The sequence below is a fragment of the Symphodus melops genome (assembly GCF_947650265.1).
Source record: "Symphodus melops genome assembly, contig: scaffold_299, whole genome shotgun sequence".
In the NCBI taxonomy this organism is placed as follows: Eukaryota; Metazoa; Chordata; class Actinopteri; order Labriformes; family Labridae; genus Symphodus; species Symphodus melops.
The window spans coordinates 338-21,686 of NW_027636490.1; the positions used below are offsets into that span (position 1 = coordinate 338).

A 21,349-nucleotide genomic window follows, 5' to 3' on the forward strand; every position below is an offset into this window, starting at 1 on the left:
CAGACATTAATTATATTTGATCGATTTTAAGCACTTTGTCTTTCCTGTGAAATGGTAACTCATCAGATGTTTGACTCCTCAGATAGTCCCTGAACTGAACCGGAGAGTGGCCGCAGTGATTGATGGGACAGACGGGCCTCTGCCCCCTCCACATGAACCTGTCCAATGCAAGAAGTCCTCTTCCTCAGAGAGATAATGTCCAGTCTCGCGCTGCCTCATGACCCTCGCGCACACCGGGATGATGTGTTGTGTAATGTGTTTGCGTGCGTGCGCGTGTGTGGTTGTGTGTGTGTGTGTGTGTGTGTGTGTGTGTGTGTGTGTGTGTGGGGGGGGGGGGTGTTAGAGTCATTTATTCCTAATAAATGCGTAAGGGAGCTCTAAGATTTCACACGCCTCACACACGACATGATCCTATTGGACGAGAGAGAGAGAGCGAGCGAGAGAGAGAGAGAGAGAGAGCAGTACTCAGCAGCTCCTGTATCTCTTAAAGCACACACACGCACAGACACGCATATTGCTCGTTAATAGGCTCCATGTGCCTTCACGGTTAACGCGCGTGAGCAGGCTGGTTTCCCCCCTCACATTTAACGCGCGCAGATGTGAATCTATCTCTCCGTCATCGACAGGAAATAAAGATTATGGGTTTGTGTGCGATCTCAGAACACGTGGAAAGCGTATTATTCGCGAGGCCGGCGTTTGCTGCGCGCGCGTCCTGCCTGTGATGGAGGCGCGCGCGGCGGCGGAGGTTGTGGATGTGGTGCATCGCTGAAAATGAGTGAGAGGTGCAGAGGAGGAGATAATCAATGAAGACACCAAGGGCTCGCGCGCGTTTGGACAAGGTCAGAGTCTAGTCTGGATGAGATTATGTCCATGCGGGGACGACAAGGACGGACTTTTACGCTTCCTCTCCGGGGACAGGGTCGCCTGGGGATGTCCTCTGAAAAAAAACCAAGAGTTTGTGTCTCTGTGTTGGATGTCAGAGGCGACGAAAATCCTTCCATCTGCGTGATCAAGGTTGGGATTTATTTCTGATAACATCCAAGCTGCGTGGATTTTTTTTAAATTCTATTTACGGAGATAAAGTTTCTGCGCTCTGGATGATCCGATCGGTCATTGGCTCGCGTAATCTCACGCAGTTGAACCCGGTTAAGGTGATTCATTAGCGGCTGCTGGATTGAAATTCCACCAGAGCAGCAGCAGCAGCAGGAAAGCAGCGGCGGCCAGCTGTGTGTGTGTCTCTCTGCACGGTCACATCTGTGGTTGTCGTCGCCGCTGTCCATGGTGCTGAACTCGAGCTCCAGGAATGGTGGAGACGCTGAGTATCGCAGTCATCGGTGCTCCCGGAGTGGGGAAAACTTCTATAATCCGCCAGTTCATCTATAACGATTTCTCGGAGGTGTACACTCCGACCAGGACCAGATATGTGTACAGACCCTCCGTCATCCTGAACGGCAACATGTACGAGCTGAAGGTTTTGGACGTCCCGCCAATCTCCTCCTTTCCATCCAGCTCCAGCCAGGTACCATGTCTCTCTGTGGGATTTATCCCAATCCCACATTTTTTCCACGACCTTTCTACCCCCTACTTAATCATGGTGTTAATCTGTGATATTCCTTAAAGACAAACACACCTATATTATTTATTCTCCCCTCACTGTCTCTAGTCAACTAGTTGCTATGGAGACCCGCCTGATTTAAAGCCTTGGAGAGCTTCACTTTGACGTTGTAAACTCTCTCTCTCTCTCTTTCTCTCTCTCTCATGAGGAAGGAATGCCAGCTTGCATATTGTTTATTAATCCCAACATGTCACCTATCTGAGAGCAGTGTGTGTGTCCACGTGAGCAGCAGACCTCTGGAAGCACAGAAAATAATGGCAAGATGTTTTGTTTTTTTTGTTTTTTCTTGCTGCAGGCTTCACCTGGTTAAAGTCCAGATTTTAAAAATAGAACAGGCTGGCCTTTTAGTCATGACTACAGGTCAGGTGCCACACCTCATTAGCTGCAGAAACATCTGATTGCAGGGTCATGCACCGCAGCTCTCAATGCACAAGGTTTGTTTGCAAAGCAGGAACAGAGAGGAGTTATCTCAGGTGTTCTGTAAGCTTTGCCTGAAGCTTTTTCTTTCCACCTCTTATTCTCAAGTCTGTACTGACACATGTTGATGTTGGGCATCTTCTTTATTTCTGAAAAAAACAACAACAAACAAACAAAAAACAGTATGGTAATGTAAGAGGATTGTTTCATACTATCATCAACGATTTAACTTCCTGAAGCATTTCTCATAAAAGTGGTCGCAGGCAAAATCAATGAGTTTAAATCTATAGAGGAAGGAGCGAGGCAAAAATACTGATACTGCAATATATCATCGTCCTGACTCCTGTGATACTGTAATCGAGTCAGTGGCGTCACATATCACATATCGAGATATTTCAGTCCAGAGCAAAATTGCAATCTAAGCTGATTTCGCCCCTAATATGAGTCTGTCACCCCTTTATGACACCTCAGGGTGGCGCTCATGGAGGGAAGCAGAAAACGGTGAAATAATGCCCAGGAGTTAAAGCATGGCGCGTGAAAAGAGATGAATGAACGATAGGCCGATACATATCTGCAGTTATTCGACAATATCTGAATGATTGCAGAATCCCTGCCATCGTCTATCCTATCTTAAGTCATCCTGTGTGATTCACTTCTATTATGTGAGTTACGGTAAATGCCTGGTTGCCCTTCAGCCCCGTTTCCACACAGCAGTCCGGTACGGATCGGTACGGTTTGGTTCGATTAAGCCTGATCCTGTTTGCGTTTCCACAGCCACCCGTGCCCTATTTGGTAGGCGGCATGTAAGCCGGATGCCGATAGCCGCTATGAAAATATCGTCATATGATAGCAGCCTGAATTTCCCTCGGGATCAATAAAGTATCTATCTATCTATCTAGCTAGCTAGCTAGCTAGCTAACCGTTAACAGCTAACAGCTAACCGCTAACTGCTAACCGCTAACAGCTAAACACTAACAGCTAACCGCTAACTAACAAATTCCACAAAGGAGAAAAACGCGACACAATCAAAACCAACGCTGGAGGACATCCAGCAGTTCATCTCCTCTGTCACTGTCATGTGACTCTTTATTACAAGAACTCAATCCAGCTTTGTTTCAGAGAAGGTTGTGAGCGGCGAGGACAAATACACGTAAACAATCAGCTGTGTGTTACAGTCAATGGTTTAAACACGGCGGAGTTCTGTCACACGGGAAGTGACGATTATTTCAACCAATCCGCAGACTGCAGTGTTTAGCTCCACCTTTTCACGTCGGCTCAACATTCTTGGCACCCCAACGGAAGGGTCCCAAAAAGTGGGATGGTACAGATCAGTTATTTGGGAATCTTTCCCGGGATTAGTCTATGGAAACGCAGCAAAATGCGCGCCGTACCGAGATGAACCGAGCCGGACCGCTCAGTGGAAACGGAGCTTTGGGTACCATTCTTGACCGACTGTAGGTGGGAGCAGCTGATGATGGTGCTCTTGTTTAGATGACACTAAGGAGCCCGAAACACACGGGAAGCTCCTGCGACCACGTGTCCAATGCGAGACAATAAAACCCAAAGATGCTCCTGCTGCTTCGCCTGAAGGTGTATGAAGGGGGGGGGGGGGGGCACAGCGGCCTGCACCATCAGTATGTGAGAATGTGTCGGTGTAAAAGCACTTTGAGAAGTCACCTCGTGAAAATGTGACAAATTTGCTCGGGGTTTGATTAAGTTAGCCTGCAGACGACCTCTTACATTTTAACTCTAAACGAGGGCGTCGAGTGAAATCGCTGTTAGCTTGTATTTAAGGAGAAACACAGACAGTATCCATCCTGATCCTGTCCCGGAGGAAGTTTCCCCTCCTCTCTTTACCAGCTCACAAAGTATGGAGTGTGTTTCTCTATTTGTGTGAAAGGTCATTTGGTTGCGTCCAATCCAACCTTCAGCTGCCTCTCGGTGTTTGTCCGCCTCCTGTCTCGGTGCTGCCTCAGTGGAGACGCTTTCCAGATAGACATCTCCAAGGTCAGCACTCACCTGACTCTGCTGCTGCAGCTGAAACATTCCCCCCCCCCTTTTTCTCCCCCTGTCACTTTCACACATACTGTATAGCCCTCCCAACAACAGCTGCCGTTATCTCCGCAGACGAGGTGCCGCTGAGAAAAACAGGCCATGGAGGAAAACGCAGGGGAGGGGGAGGAGTTTGAACTGGAAGGCCTCCGAAGCGTTGGTTTGAAAAGCCCAGCACAGATGTGGAAAAACCTCTGACATGGAAACCTGCTGCTGAATTTACACCTCACTGTTCGAGTGGATTTAACGTTTTGTTCTGGAGCCTGGAGAGGTGCGCTTCATTGTTTCCTGTCCGCAGAGACCCTCCATAAAGACATCCTGATGGAGCTTCTTCTTTCTGCTCGCTAAATGGTGCTTAACCCCCATTAGAGAACAAGTGTGGTGATGGAGGTGTAAGAGGAAAAGGAGTCTGCTGAGTGGGAGAGTAACAAGTGTTTGAAGAGGAGATGCTCAAAAAGTTTTCAGATGTGATTCGTTCATCGATACGATCTCTGTCGTGTTTCACACCGCGGCTACGTTTCAACGCCGGCGATGTAGAAAGTGTGCAGAACCACCGACCAAAACGTCTCCAGTGTTTTTTTGTGCATTTTGCCTGCAGTTTTCAGTACGAAGGTGTTGCCTCTGTTCTCGTTCAATTTCACGAGTGTGCAGAAGCTTGCTTTAAACTTTCAGTACCAAAACATTGTCCACGTTTTTTTTGTGCAATTCGGAGAAGTTCTCCGCGGCAGCGTGTGGCACCAAATGATTGCCAGGGCTTTCGTTGAATCTTCTCAGTGTGCAGGAGTTTGTCTGCAATTTTTCAGTGCCAAACTTGTTCAGCAATTTACCCAGTGTGCTGAAGTTTACCTGCAGCTTCAGTTATTCAATGAAAGAATTGCTCAGTATTGGTTGCTTTGGAGCCCGTGACCCTCGATGTGATAGTCCCTCATTGTCCCGGGAGGTGCGTCTGACATTGCACACACACTATTAGGCCACAATAGGCCAAACACCATTATGTTTGTTTGTATATATTTCCAACTTAACAGGTGAGAGATGCAACTTTAAACCCATTATTTCATTCTTAAATGTTTTGGAAGGAGAGCCAGGCTGGGTTTTTTTTGGACTTCCACTGTTGTTGCTGCGATATACAAAGAGGTGTGACTCGTGTTTTATTTTCACTAGTGTCATATCCAGGTTTGAAATTCTGGCATTGTGACAACCCCGAGTATGATACTGTGGGAAAATTGCTCTTTTCAGAATCGGTGGCCGTCTGGAAGGCCACTTTGTGGAAGGTAGACAGGCAGAGAAAAACCATTAGCCGAGCGCTGCCACGACACGTCTCTCAGACAGATTTATGGCTCCTCATTTGCCGAGGAACAACCCAGTACTTTTTCCTCTTCTCTTGCTTCTGTCCTGCTCGCTCTCTTTGTCCTCTGTTCTCACGGTGACGAGACAGGGAGCCGTCCTCGTCTTTATTTACCCTGCAGACAGAGAAGTGCAGCCCGGGGGGGGGGGGGGGGTCAGGGACGGTGGACACAAAGAGGCAGGCGGCACAAAGACACCTGATTGAAATTTACTTTCAGCACAAAGCAGATTGAATTAAAGCACGCTTCCCTGCTAGAATACCGCCGGGAATAAAAGACTAACAGAGGAGACGGTGGGAATCTGCTGCAGTCAATTAGTAAAGGTTGCACAGGGTTTAATGGACAGCGTCCACGTAAGGACAACCAAATGAGGTTTTATAATGTCCTCTGAAATTTGTGATGAATAAGCTGCAGGATGGAGTGAGTCAGTGCGCCGCCTCCGTGCCCGAGCAGCGTGTCAGCTCCTCATCGCTTCAGATTATGTTTCGAAGGAACAACAGTGATGTTCTGGCACGCCACTCGTGACCTCATTTTAAGCAAGTCGACAGCCATTTTTATCCTCTCCTACTCTGGAGACAGGAAAGATTTCTATTAGTTGACGGTGAGGCGGCGGTGTATCTGTGTGTCGCTGATAGCGTTGCATTCAGGCTGCGTCTGTTACAGTATGTCAATAGGCTGTAATGACAGATGGATTTAAGCCTGACGCAAAACTCAGCCATGATTTCTCTTCTTGTCTTTTTTTTTTTCTCTCCCTCCTCTCTCGTGTATCTCTGAGCCTTCCTCCCACTCACGTCTCCCTCTCATGCTCTTTCTGGACATTTTCTTCTGAGTTATCTTTTTTTTCCCATCTTGTCCTTGATAACATGCTGGAAATGAGTTACCAGCTTTTCATGTCCAATAGACTTTTATATTTGGCTCTCACAGACGTGCTAGTCTTTGGATGGTGTGAGCATCCTGAGCGAAGATGAGGCATAAAAAAAGAATTGAGGTGTCCGAGTGCCAAAGTTGTGCTTACATAAGTTGTTTGAGAATAAATAAAACACAACTTACAGTAAGGAAGTGACTCTGAGGAGATATATAAAATCTAGTCTGGATGTTTCACGGCTCACAGGAGGCTGTTTGTTTGTCTCTGATCTAAAATGTTTAAAACAGAGGAAAGATCATCGATGATGAAACATGTTTTCAGCGCTCAAAGAAACTTTCTCTACATCAACAAATACCCTCTTTTTTTTATTTTTACCACGTTTACGTTTCAAAACATTTCACACATCAACATGTTTTTTTTTTTTCTCCAGATGTTTTTGTGACATATTTTGACATTTTATTTGAATATAAATCTTTTCTTGTTTTGTAAATTGGTTTCCTGTTTTGTCAGGTTTTTTTTTGTGTTTTGTGATTTTATTTTATTTTTTTGTTATTGGTGATAAATATTTTCTTTCACAAATTCTTTGTTTTTCATGAAATGATTGTGTTTTCATGTTTCATGATTCATTCAGGTTTTGTAAAAAAATATTTTTTGCGTTTTCTGATGCATTTGAGCTTTTCTTTAAATGTTATTATATTATTGCACTTAGTCAAATATTTTTGCTCTTCTCTGCAAATGTTTTGCAGTTGACCTTCCGGCCCCCCCCTCGCCCCATCAGAGACCAAATACATCAGAGGAAATAAATATCGATCTCAGAGACTAAAAGCTGCATCGGATTCTTTTACAGCAGCATTTTGTGATTTACTGAGCGAGAGCGCGAAATAAGAAACACGCCGCCCTCAAGCCAGGAGAATAACTCAAAAGGACAGTCCGACGGACAGATGTTATTGGCTGCCTGTTATAGGTCAGCGTTGAGTAACGAGAGCGTCATCCACAGGGGAGCCCATACATTATCATTTTAAAACAGCCATGAGTGACACATTTCTAATTGCCCCCCCCCCCCCCCCCCCCCCCCCCGACAGGTTACAGTGGCCTCCCTCCTGACCTCCAGTATTGATCCCTCGCAGGCACCTTTTAACGTTTAAGCTTTTAACGTTTAAGCTGCCCCCCCCCCCCCGACACAGCTTTGTCATAGGCGGCTGAGAAGTGAGCGCGGCCCGCCGTCGTCAGGGAAACGTGATCTGTTTGGCTCTTGAGGAGTGATGGATGAGATGATCTTTTTTTTTTCACGAGAGTGGCTCCACACTTCACGTTCACGCTCCCACGGGCACATTCTCACGTCCCTGCAAGCACACACAAATAAACATGCCCACACACGTGCATTTTTTTTAAACGCATCTCATCTCAGCTTCCTGCAGCCGTGCTCTGCTGCGCTACATTTCTTTCTCTTGTTTTGGGGTTTGTTGCTGCTTGCAGCTCCTCCTCCTCCTCCTCTTCCTCCTCCACGTTTAAAAACAGGACTTGGATGACAAAGAGATGTGAGATGAGAACACAAGCTGCTATTTTTAGCCGCACAGGGACGCAAAGCTGCAACTGAAGCCACCGTGTGCATGTCACGTCAACAATTGCCACAATAATCATGAGAACATGCAACGTCTCGCTTGTTCTGCAAAAAAAAAAAAGGGTGAATAGTTGCTCCGTAGTTTTTCCTCCTTTGGTTGAAATCCTTTTGGACACTGTGTGATAGAGGAGATTACACCGGGGATAAAACCTTCTGTCACATTTTTCACTCTTGGTCTGAAATCTGATTCAAACTGAGGAAAGAAAAAGAAAAAAAATCTGAATTCATCCTCGTCTTTCTCTTTTTCTTGTGATCTTGGTGCTGCATGTTCTTAATGCTCCTGATTATCTCTGCTCATGTGTGAGGCAACACGAAGCCCTCGAACGCCCCTCATCCAAACTGAGCGAAGGCGAATGACTCCTCTGTGACACCTGTGTGTTGGTGTTATCATCATTAGAAGCTGTGCCGATTGGCCCCGGCTCCCTCAGCCCCCCCCCGCTCCCGCCCCCCCCCCCCCCCCATTGAAAATTATCTCCTGATCTTATTTGTGCAGATTGCCTGTGTTGCATGTTGATTCAAAAAGGCACACTTTCTCCAATCACGAGAGCGATGTAATTAGATTCCTCACACTCCTGCTTCAAGTTGCACGAGCTGTTGCAGGAGGTAGAAGGGAAAAAACGTAAACACGGCGAGTGACAACAAATGAATCATCATCAGTGTCCCTTGATGCTTTCTGGAGGCGTAAAAACGATTTTAATAAGCCGACCTTTTATTTCTCAAAGCAGCACGGTGTTACGGCTTCAAAGAGGAGATATCATCGATACAGGAGGCGCAGTCAATAAACACTGACTCAAACAGAATAGGGGTCATGGTTATATATGTACGGAAGCCCCAAGAGGACATGCATCCATGCATTTTAAGATTTATTGTTTGCCTTTATTGGAGAGAGAGAGAGCGAGGGTGTTCATCTCTACTGGATCACCATCATGTTCGTTTTTTTATTTGATCCTTAGGAAATGACCTTACGATTATTGTTATCCCGAGAACAGAGGCGTTGCTTGTCAGCAGGCCGAAGGCGGGTCCTGTAGGCGGGTCCTGTAGGCGGGTCCTGTAGGCGGGTCCTGTAGGAGGGCTAACTTTAAAACCTGCAGGTGGAGTCACGCATACTCAACGAAGCACAAAGAGAGCAAAATGCATGCTACATGCACGGTACAGATTCCAACATGTGAAGAACAAGTTGCATTAAAATAGATGTGACCAAGTTTGCAATGACGCTAGCTAACCTCCCCATGCCCCCCCCCCTCATTGCACAGCTTGGAGCAGTTTTGTTTGTTTGTTGGTGAAAGTCACCAAAAAGGAAAATGAGAGGTGAATTTATCCCTCGAGGACGAGACGGGGAAAAAAGCAAGACAGCGTTAAAGAGAGGAAGCGATGACAGCTGAATAACAGAGCAGCAAGTTTAGCCTCAGCTATGAGGGAGAGACGCTTGAATGACATGACTTCCCCGAGCAACAATACAGCGTTTGTTTAATTTAAGTTTAATTAGCGTAAACTTATCTAGCAAAGCAGCTTGGTGTGTCCAGCTCTGACTTCGATGCACGAGCCTTGAATCCCCCAGACTCGAGTAAAGACAAGACAAGATAAACAAGCCAGGATTTGGAGAACACGACTGAAACGTACCCGATATTACAGAGAAAGGGCGGCTGTGGCTCCGTTGGTTCGATCCCCAGCTGCTGCATCCACATGTCCGATGTGTCCTTGGGCAACAATCACAACCCCCAGTCGCTCCCGCTGCTTCGTCGTCATATATGAATTATACTTCTGATGGTCACTTTACATAGAAACGCCCGCCATCAGGGTGTGAACGTGTGAGTCAGACCTGCAGTGTAAAAGTGCATTTCACCTTTTAAATCAAGTGTAAGGATGTTTGTTGGTGTTGATATTTCATGTGCTCGTATTTAGTGAAACGCTGAAACAAACTCAGCCACTTTCAAGTTCGACAGACTGAACATTTCAGAGGACATTTTTATTCCTTGCTGGGCATCAGACCAACGGCAAGTCACCGGTGAAGCGCCCAGCCAAGAAAGAGTCGAGCAAATAACCCTCTAAAACCCCAGTTCTTCTCTTTTAACTGCTTTGTTTGTTTTCGTGTTTGGAGGCTTTCGTCCTCCTGCTTTAACGTCAGACCTGAGGCTCCTTACTCGCCTGTCAGTCCCCACTCTCTCTCTCTCTCTCTCTCTCTCTCTCTCTCCACTTTATTGCCTGTCTTATCCGATATAAAGGCAAAGAAAACCCAAGAAAGAAATCTTGGAAGAACAAAAAAAAAGAGAAGAATTGAAGTGCAGTGGAAGTTGGCGAATCCTCAGGAGTAGGAAGAGGAGAGATGCATCCCAGGCATCACTGGCTTTACGATCAGACATTTTGTTAATACTTTTTAATCCAAGCATCCGACGGACCACGGATGGAAGTTGTCCTCAGGCAACAGTCTGAAAGGGCTCCTGAAGGAGACTTTTGAAGATGGTCAACAACAGTCGCCGTATTGTCTCAAGCTAACAGCAGGGAAAGTGCCGGAGCTGAGGTCGCTCTAAGCCTCTTCACATTATAAACCCTCATCCTTCTTATAATCCAAAACAGGTGACTTATAGTCTAATTAATTCCCCCGTGAAAACGTTTTCGATCCAGACTCTAAATGTTATTTTCTGCTCTAAAGGCGGCTTTTTTTGAACGAGTGTCTTCTGAGGTTTTTTCAGCGAGCCTCGAGTGGACATTTGAGGAACTGCAGGTTCTGATGCTCCCACACTGGCTTTATTTTTCCAACACCCCGGAGAGGCGTCGGAAACTAAAGGATTCGAATATTCACCCAGACAAATATGCTGAGCTGCAGCGTGCGTTCAGACTGTCGTCTTAACTCTGCAAAGAAAGAGAATCGCACTGAAGAGAAAGTCTCTACTGTTTGTACAGTGTTGTCTGTTTGCCTGTTCAATTACATTGAATTTACCCAAAAGAATGAAGTGAACCTGCACAGAGTGTCAGGGTCTCAGGACCCCTCATTAGCGGCGTGTTTGCACCCCGGAGGTTATGTTGACTGCTCGTCTCTTGATCCCTCACCGCTGTTTGTTTCATCTTTTTTCGACATTCCCTCGAGGCCTGCGTTTGTTTTCTCATTTCCCTCCCTCAGCACATCCTTTCTTCCCGGGCCCCTGATGTTCCCGTCTCTCTCCCTCGTCCTCTTTTATCTGATCAAATGCTTATAAATTCATTGCATGCTGTTGGAGGCGGTGTCGCTGGTTGTTGTGTGTGTGTGTGTGTGTGTGTGTGTGTGTGTGGGGGGTTTGGAGAGAGCTCAGAGAAACAGCCTGAATAGAAGAATGGGTCGCTGTCTTTCTCTTGAAGTAACTAAAGGTTCAAATGTTCCCTCTTATGCTGAGTGTTTTAATCATTTTTTCAGTCTCATTACCATCAAACAAGGGTTTCTGCTCGCCACTCTGCATGTGCCCTGCAGCTAAAAGCTTCAGTAGCATTTTTTTTTTTTTTTTTTTTACAATTCTGTGTTTTCTTATCTCCTGTTTTGCTGTAACCTCTGTCTCTGTCTCCGTCCTTGAACGTGTGCAGCTCGGGCGCCGTGCAGGGCTGACTGCCGGCGCGCGCCACGTCACCATGTTTTTATGACTCTGTCCTGAGCTCTGAGACTTCATGCGTGCTCCGGGACTTTATTGACTCTGCACTTTCTGCACGCAGAGCAGGCGGAGCAGCACTTTGACTTTGAGTCAAAGTCCTTCAGAAGCATTTTAAAGAACCACATTTTGTCCCTGAATATATTCGTAGTCTGTTAGTCGAAGCATGAAAAGCTGGTGGATCTTTGAGGCTGTGTGCTGTTGACCTAACATCAGAACTGTGCTTCACTTTTATTATGATGGGACTTTTATGGGATCGTCATAACTGCAGTTGATATTGAATATGGACTTAGAGTAATGTTATCAGTAAAAGCCAAAGTTAAGGACCAGATTTAAAACGAGAAACGCCAATAAAACTTTCACTTGACTCGTCATGGCATCAGGTAGGGTCTGTGTACTTCTCACCAGCACACATTGAGCTCCGTATGATTAATGCGTTCCCTTCTTCAAGATCAAAATCACCCAGAAAACACGGAGTCAAGGTCAATGAATCATGTCTTGCAGGCATCAGCAGCAGCTCTTCGCCTGGAATATCGGATCCTGGAAAAAGACGAGTCAGAAGAGCTTCTCCCTCGCCATTGTTGTTGAAAACTGTTGCTCCATCATTCTTGTGTTGAAACAACAGACAGCTGTTTTAGTAAGAAATGTCAATAACCTCAGTTTAGCCTGAACCAAAAAAAACAAAACAAACATTTGCAGTCTAACTCTCAAATCCAAGAACAACTGAATGAATTGGAAGCCACCCAACATCAAGCGGAGCTGTGAACGCAGCTGGTGGGCGTCGATGGACGAGAGTGCACAGAGCTGGAACGGACACACGAGTCACACTACAGCGGTAACTAGGGACAGATAGGTTACTAGGGAAGACGTACCTTGTCGACTCGTCCTTGTTGACGCTTTTCTGCAGAGTGAAAACAATTCAACTGAAAAAGGTGTCCGGTTTTTAAAAAGGCATCATCATCCTTTTTCCTTTTTCCTCGCTGGCAGTGTGAACGTGGCCTGATTTATTATCGACTTACATTTAGTTATTGATCGACTTCATTTTCCTGTGATAATGAGTGTTTCTGGTTGTTGCTCTTAAGATCTTGACCTATTTATCTCATTATCTTGGGAGATGGTTTTCTCATTACAAAAATAATCACTGCGATAGACCAGACCACTGCATACCATGCTGCCATTTCCCAACACTAATGAGGTCATTTAAGACTATATATATATATATATATATATATATATATATATATATATATAAACTAAGAGTTTAACGTGTTAATTACGATTAATTGATTGCAAGACATTAACATGTCGATTTTTTTAATGCATCTAATCTCAGTTTGCCTCATAAACGGTGCAGAACGGTTTGTCATTGCTACACGCTAGCTTATCGCTAGCTTCGCGCTAGCTTTTTCGCTAACTTATCGCTAGCTTTTTCGCTAGCTTTTTCGCTAGCTCCACCACAAGTACAAACAAGAAGCGTTTGCAGCCTAAACTCGACCAAATGACTGTCTTTAGGACCAAAATTAGTAATTCAACATCTGATAAACTTACAAATTCACTCTCTAAATGTGTTGCTCTGGACTGTAGACCACTATTAGTGATAGAAGATGAGGGGTTAGAAAATGTGCTAAAGCTAGCAACATGTGATCCAACTTTCCAGCTGCTGTGCAGAAAAACTATTTCAAACAAGATCCAACAGCTTTATGAAACTGAGAAGCAAATAAAATATGATGCATTGTGTTTATTCATCCACCTAAATCCATTTAGATTGAGAAGTTTTGCTTTTTAGGGCAAATATTGTGATGCACTTAAAATGCGATTAATTTTGATTAATTAATTAGAAAGCCCTGTATATATGTCTATACACATGTATATATACACACCTCATGTTTCTCTCTGTGTGTGTCCATTAGGAGTGGCTGGACCTACGCTGCAGAGGAGTTCGCAATGCCAACGCCTACATCCTGGTGTACGACATCTGCTGCGTGGAGAGCTTTGAATACGTCAAGATGATCAGACAGCAGATCGTCGAGCACAGGTATACGGACTGTACACACATCCACTGACCGGTGACACCTTTTACATCAAGCGTTGAGGAGACAGCTGTGTCTGCCACAAAGCCGTTCAATTAAACATTTTGTGACGGTGTGACAGTGACAGATCGTCTGCATGCTGGGATATCGTTTAATCCGGCGCGCTCCGCTCTACATTCTGACAGTTTAGTAATGACATTTGATTCAGGCGTCGGTGCGTGAGAGCTGCCTCGAATGCTACTACGTCTTCGCTGGTTTTTAAAGACGGTTGTCAGGATATTTCTCGTTTCTGAAAGAGTGCAGCAACGAACTAAAAGGCAGTCACAACAAAGGTCTCCTGCCTTGGCTTTTAATCAATAACAGAAAACTTCCACAAAACCCAACAGGAGTGGGAAAGGATTGGATGAAAAGGCATCACCTGCTCCACAGTTCATGCTGCTGGCATATCTGCATATATTTACATATTGAAAGGTGCAATGGGTGGCCTCATTTGCTCTGCGACGTTGTGAGACGTCCAAACCACCAGCAAGCATCATCCCCATGTTTCAGCAGCTCCAAATGTGTTACGACGAATGTTTATGGCCCATGACAGAAAAACCATTATCACTGGCAGCTGGGGAAGCGAAGGGTGAATGCAGGAGGAATGAAAAACAGAGGAAATGTGTGATTATACTGCAGGGAAAAAAAAGATCTAAGGTCAGACTGCAGGAGGGGAGGAATGAGCGGAGAAGGGACGGACTCTGTTTTTAAACTGCAATCATGAATAATGGAGCTTTAACAGCAAGGAACGAGAAGAGGAAAAACATCCACATGACCTGTAAATACAGATCATTAAAATGCAGGAAAAATCAGCAGAAAACAAAACCAATTGTAGACTTTCTATTTTTCGCTCACTGACACGTTTGCTACCTTCAGCTCAGGGAGGACTGTGAAAGTGTCGGCTTCATCACTCCTGTGTGTGTGTGTGTGTGTGTGTGTGTGTACTCCTGCGTGCACACGCGTTCACACACAATCAATAGCCTACATCACGTTGTACAAACAAACTGCAGCTCCAACAGATACGTGAGAAGGTATTTTTAAGTCTGTTATGTGAGCACAACATGTGAGAAGGAGCAAAGTGAGAGGATCACTGCGACGTGTTTTACAAGCCCAGCGTCTTTAACGCGCTCTTCTCGGGGACTCGAGATTTGCAGTGTACATTAGTCGCTCTGTTTCTTCCTCTTAGTCGAGCAATCTGCCCATCTGTCAATGCAGACGTGCAAATGTGTGTGAGCAGGAAAAACCTCTCTTCAGAAGCTGAGACATGATGTAACAAAGAGAAAACTTTCTTCACAGAGAGAGCTCAGGGTCAATCGTTAATGCAGCAGCTTTAAGAATTTCAGCAGTCAGCAGGTGTTCGCTCGCACATCGTTGCTCCTTCAAAGATTCATTATGTACCTGATTTAATCATATGAGCTCAGTGAATTTTAAATAAACCTACCAAAGTGTTGATATTTTTCATTAAAATGATAATCAACTGTTTCAGCTCCACTTCATTTGGCACCGAAACTGACGAGGAAGTCTGTAAAGTTAAAGGACCAATCAGAGAGCTGCTCTCTTCCTCTGTGATCATGAAGGAAACATGCCGTGTTGAAGCTTCTCTGACAACAATGCAGCAGCCAGTATGTCCTCCTTCTAACTTTAGATTCTGCTCCTGAATGCTCTGGATCTGATTGGACCAGAGAAGGTAGGCGGGGCTTTGAAGGCCGTTTTGGACGCCCCTGGGTTTGCCAGATATGAGAGCAGTTATCAGGTGAACAGGTGTTGCAGCGATGGAAGCGGGCAGTGGAACTGCTTCAGATAGAAGTGATTGTACCCGAGCTAAAAAGCCTCTGCATGTTTCTAATAAGCTCCAGCAGCAGAAAGCTGCTCAAACTAGGATCAATGTTGGAGATGAAACATGGAGAGAGGTTAGAACGCAGAAAGCTTTACAGAGCCATGCAGAGCTGGCTAAACACTGAAGCTACAGTGTCCACCACATGCAGAGCTGGCTAAACACTGAAGCTACAGTGTCCACCACATGCAGAGCTGGCTAAACACTGAAGCTACAGTGTCCACCACATGCAGAGCTGGCTAAACACTGAAGCTACAGTGTCCACCACATGCAGAGCTATGTGAGAGGAGGGGGGAGACAGCTCTCTGTGATGATTAGAGTTTAGACTGCAGTACTCATTTTAAACACTAGGGGTCAGAGTTACATATCGCTCTTTTAAAGCTAATTAGGTTGTTAAAAAACCAAATTATTTATTATCAGCGTTTTTGCCATGATGGTTTTCGCTTTCTAGTCCAATCCAGTTAAGAGTTTTTTTTAAACACTCCCCAAGTGAACTATTAATGTTGTGTTTTTAAGTCAGGCTTCAATTTGGGTTCCTATGGAAACTCCACGGACACACATCCATACGTTTTATTTCCTTCTTTCTGTGATTAAAAACGGTTTCTAGCTGGTTTCTTGAGAGCTCGACATACACTCAACAAAAATATAAACGCAACACTTTTGTTTTTGCTCCCATTTGTCATGAGATGGACTCAAAGATCTAAAATTCATTCCAGATACACAATATTACCATTTCTCTCAAACATTGTTCATAAATCTGTCTAAATGTGTGATAGTGAGCACTTTTGCTTTGCTGAGACAATCCATCCCACCTCACAGGTGTGCCACATCAAGATGCTCATCAGACACCATGATTAGTGCACAGGTGTACCTTAGACTGCCCACAATAAAAGGCCACTCTGAAATGTGCAGTTTTGTCTCACAGCAAAATGCCACAGATGGCGCAAGCATTGAGGGAGCGTGCAATTGGCATGCTGACAGCAGGAATGTCAACCAGATCTGTTGCTCGGGCATTGAATGTTCATTTCTCCACCATAAGCCGTCTCCAAAGGCGTTTCAGAGAATATGGCAGTACATCCAACCGGCCTCACAACCGCAGACCACGTGTAACCACACCAGCCCAGGACCTCCACATCCAGCAGGTTCACCTCCAAGATCGTCTGAGACCAGCTACTCAGACAGCTGCTGAAACAATTGGTTTGCATAACCAAAGAATTTCTGCACAAACTGTCAGAAACCGTCTCAGGGAAGCTCAACTGCATGCTCGTCGTCCTCATCGGGGTCTTAACCTGACTCCAGATCGTCGCCGTAACAGACTTGAGTGGGCAAATGCTCACATTCGATGGCGTCTGGCACGTTGGAGAGGTGTTCTCTTCACGGATGAATCTCGGTTTACATTGTTCAGGGCAGATGGCAGACAGCGTGTGTGGCGTCGTGTGGGTGAGCGCTTTGCTGATGTCAATGTTGTGGATCGAGTGGCCCATGGTGGTGGTGGGGTTATGGTATGGGCAGGCATCTGTTATGGACGAAGAACACAGGTGCATTTTATTGATGGCATTTTGAATGCACAGAGATACCGTGATGAGATCCTGAGGCCCATTGTTGTGCCATACATCCATGAACATCACCTCATGTTTCAGCAAGATAATGCACGGCCCCATGTTGCAAGGATCTGTACACAATTCTTGGAAGCTGAAAATGTCCCAGTTCTTGCATGGCCAGCATACTCACCGGACATGTCACCCATTGAGCATGTTTGGGATGTGCTTGACCGGCGTATACGACAGCGCGTACCAGTTCCCACTAATATCCAGCAACTTCGCACAGCCATTGAAGAGGAGTGGACCAACATTCCACAGGCCACAATTGACAATCTGATAAACTCTATGCGAAGAAGATGTGTTGCACTGCATGAGGCAAATGGTGGTCACACCAGATACTGACTGGTTCTGAGTCCCCAGACCCTCAATAAAGCAAAAACTGCACATTTCAGGGTGGCCTTTTATTGTGGACAGTCTAAGGTACACCTATGCACTAATCATGGTGTCTGATGAGCATCTTGATGTGGTTGCCATGATGGTTTTCGCTTTCTAGTCCAATCCAGTTAAGAGTTTTTTTTAAACACTCCCCAAGTGAACTATTAATGTTGTGTTTTTAAGTCAGGCTTCAATTTGGGTTCCTATGGAAACTCCACGGACACACATCCATACGTTTTATTTCCTTCTTTCTGTGATTAAAAACGGTTTCTAGCTGGTTTCTTGAGAGCTCGACATATTTATCTTGTATCACCAGAGTTTCAAAGACACAAAACAAACATAGAAATAGGCATAACTTACCTCTTTAGTGTTTAATGCCTATTACAGTGACGATTGTTTTGTTTTGAAGTTCGCCCGGAAATGTTCTCGTTATCACAACGAGACCGGCGTCGTCTCTTTCATCTGCAGCGTTGGAACAGGGGGAATCAGGGATCGGCGACGCTCGGCTCAGTTGGTCGATCAGAAGCTGCAGTCCTCGTCGTCGTTTGCTGGATTGACTCCTGATTCTGACACAGTTTGGTTCATGTCGTCGCCCACTCTTCAGCTGTCCTGCTCAAATAAAGACGAAAGGCCCCCCCAAAAAATATGTCTTCAAAAACATGATAAAAAATAACGGAAAACAGCATTGTTAATATAAAATAATTGATTAAACACATGGAAATCAAATTTGGCAATGTTGTAACCTCGAGGCGATGACATGAATGAGTCGAGATCTTTAAGAAACCACTGGAAACGAGTCATTAAAAACGGGAAAATGGGCGAATAGGTGCGTGTCTCCTGATGGCTCCCGAACATGTTTAAGTAAAAGTGTTTCATCATCCTGAAAGATATTGATGTTTTTCATTAACACAGTAGAGAGTCTAAAATCTTGTATTCCTACCTCTGGCAGTGCATACTGTTTCACACATTATAATGCTGTAAACCAGTTGCTGCTCAGTGTGGTGGGAGGCCCCTTGAGCCTGTGAGCTGTAATCCTCCAGTCCGCCCCCACACACCTCAGAATGAAGGAAAAAAAAAAACAGGACATAGACATCTTTCACACTCCCCGCAAACCACTGTGACTAACACCAACATGATAGCTGTGCTTTTTTAGAACTGAACATTATTTGCCCTTTTTCCTTCCTCCTCTCTTTGCTTCTCACGCACTCCTGCAGGGAGGGCAGCAGCAGCGAGGTGCCGATCCTGGTGGTGGGCAACAAGCGAGATCTGCAGCGACAGCGCTTCATGCCTCGCAGGGCCGTGTCGGTCCTGGTGAAGAAGACGTGGAAGTGCGGCTACGTCGAGTGCTCGGCCAAGTTCAACTGGCACGTCGTGCTGCTCTTCAAAGAGCTGCTGGGCATCGCGGTGGCGCGGGGCATGCGCCAGAATCACACCTCCATCCGTCTGCAGGGGGCGCTACAGAGGAACCGCTGCACCATTATGTGACCCTGAGAAGCCCCATCCACACCCCTCTCTCACCTCAGGCGAGAAGCGGCGGTGGAAAAAAAAAAAAAAGGACTTTTTATCTCAATGGCTGGAAATATACCCTGTGGCCTCCTGCTTTACTGAGCTGATTTTTCATAATGAGGTTTATTAGACTCTTGCGCTGTAAAGACACTGAAATTCACACATGGTCATCCAACCACTTCCTACTCAAATTCTGCCAAACGTAAAGGTGCGAGAAAAGTAGAGGAAGCAGGTGATATATATATATAACTAGAATAGCACAGTTATATTTGCTCACATCAGCACGACGGCTGTGCTTCCACTGATGACACAGCAGCAGGTGTAAGAGAGGGGTTGTCTCTTTTTGGTCTGACAGGACTGAAGCTGAGATTGTGAGACTCAAAAAAAAAAACAGCGAGGCAGCAATATCATCGAGTCTTCCTTTTTCAACTCATCCTATTCAGTGAAGTCAAGCACACGCTCATACCTGACATGTTTGGATTTCTTTGTAAGGCTGAGAGTCATCAAGATAGGATACTAAAGAGCGAAGAAAAGCTGCATCGCTTGGAGAGATTATGTGGAAATGAGATTAGATAGGAGTGATTTTAGATTCTGAGGAAGTAGCCTGTTTTTTCCCCCCTCCTGTCCCTGTTTTCCAAACTCGCCGTGCATATAGACGAAAGATGTTTTAAGGTTGTCTTGCAGCAGAAAATACTGCAGTCCCTATCTCGATGTACTGTAGGGCTTTAATCTGCTCCCTCCCCTCACTCAGCGTGTCTGTTTCAGATGAATACATTAAAATCCAGGGAACTGGGAGACCTGCAGGAGGCTGCGAGGCTGAGACAAGAGACGTGTGCATGCGACGTCGACGTGTGAGAGCGTGTGTGAGCGAGCGAGAGAGCGAGAGAGGCAGGTTTGATAGCTGACATTCAGGCAATGTAAAGGACAGACTGCATGACAACAGACAGATGTTGAAGCTTTGGATCAGGAAGGAGCAATAACCCCCCCCCCCCCCCCCCCCCACACACACACACACACACACACACACACCCCATGGGCCTGACTGGCTTTATGTCCCCCCATATTGTACTCTAAATGCCTCACACACAGTCGATGTACCGCACTCGTCATGCAGAAATGAGGAAGCAGAGCTGAGCGACGTCCCAGTAGAGTCCATCTCAGACACACAGGGAACCTAAAATAAAGCTTGCATATCAGTATCTGAACCGTATCTAATTGGTAATATTGTGAAATTAACAGTTGCTTTTTTTTCTTTTTTTTTTGATTAGGCCTCGCTGCAGTATGTGAGCATGGCTGCACTGAGAGTCAGCAGACCTAATGTACATAAGAGTGAGTCATAGAGTTAATGAGTTGCATGCTTTTGTTGGTAGAGCCAACGGGTCAGGGTTTAATTGCACTGATGTGAACATTTGATATTGTGTTTAATTTTTTTGTCCAACATGGTTTTCTGAGCAGCTGAGTGGAGTGAGCGTGTGGTCGTTTTTCACCGGCACAAAGCTCCTGATTCTCTCCTAAGACGTCGTGTTGATCCCAATCAGGACAGATGGCCGTGTGAAATGATCTTTCTTTTCTTTTCTTTCTTTCTTAGTAAAAAGAAAATCGAAATATGTAGCAGAGTTATAACTAGGAAGCAACTGTGTGTAGCATGAGTTCTCATCCGTTTGTCTGCTGCGCGTTTTCAAATAAAAAGGGCTACCGTTTTTTATCAGAGATGTTTACCTGTATTTATTTTTAACCGTGTTAGTACTGTGTGAGTAATTCTGTTTTTTGGGGACACACGGAAGATTATTAAAATGCATTTAAGAACACGAGTCTCTCTCTCTGGTCACTTCTCCATCCTGTGCAGCCTTCACACCACACGCAGGTTGTTTTTGGCAGCATCGCCACCTTGTGGTGAAGAGATGTTATCAGGAGCCTGAGCAGAAACGACACACGATGAAATCCTGACAGTTTGTTGTATTTTTGTTGCTAAAAATGTGTATTAAACAAAACTAGATAACAAGATGGATCTGTCCTGCATACTATCTCACAGACTTTTATTTGAAAGCAGATATTTAAGGTGCCACTGTGTTACAAATACAGAAAAAAAAACGCACAAATCAAGTGATTAAATGAGTATTTTCTATGATACTCTTCTGCTTCTGTGATGTTTTGATCATGCAGCGGATGAATCCTGTTGGGAGACAGGCGGCTTCATATGGATGTGTTTGTTTCCTTATTTGATTAAATCAGTGGTGTCCAAACTTTTTTTCTTGCGGGCCAAAATTATCGCGTTAGAATCGCTCACGGGCCACAGGGGTTTTTTTTTGTTTTTTTTTTAAAATATTGGAAGGAACTTTTTGTATTTTGACCTCTTCAAAAAATAATGTAAATACACAATAACTAATCGCAGTGGGAAACTGTTATGTTCTATTTTTTTTGGGAAGAATAGTCAGGC

At 45.2% G+C, this 21,349-nt stretch overlaps 1 protein-coding gene across 2 annotated transcripts; it reads left to right on the forward strand.

The window, feature by feature from the left end:
• Positions 1-331: 331 nt before the first annotated feature.
• Positions 332-19,907, forward strand: rasl10a (RAS-like, family 10, member A). Of its 2 annotated transcripts, none has more exons than XM_079373259.1 (3): positions 332-1,519; positions 13,438-13,562; positions 18,621-19,907. In XM_079373259.1, the coding sequence occupies exons 1-3, from the start codon at positions 1,304-1,306 to the stop codon at positions 18,889-18,891; spliced, it is 612 nt and encodes a 203-aa protein (XP_079229385.1). In that variant the 5' UTR covers positions 332-1,303; the 3' UTR covers positions 18,892-19,907. The 2 variants fall into 2 exon arrangements, with proteins under 2 accessions (XP_079229385.1, XP_079229386.1); XM_079373260.1 differs by lacking the exon at positions 332-1,519 and adding an exon at positions 12,077-12,362.
• Positions 19,908-21,349: the final 1,442 nt, after the last annotated feature.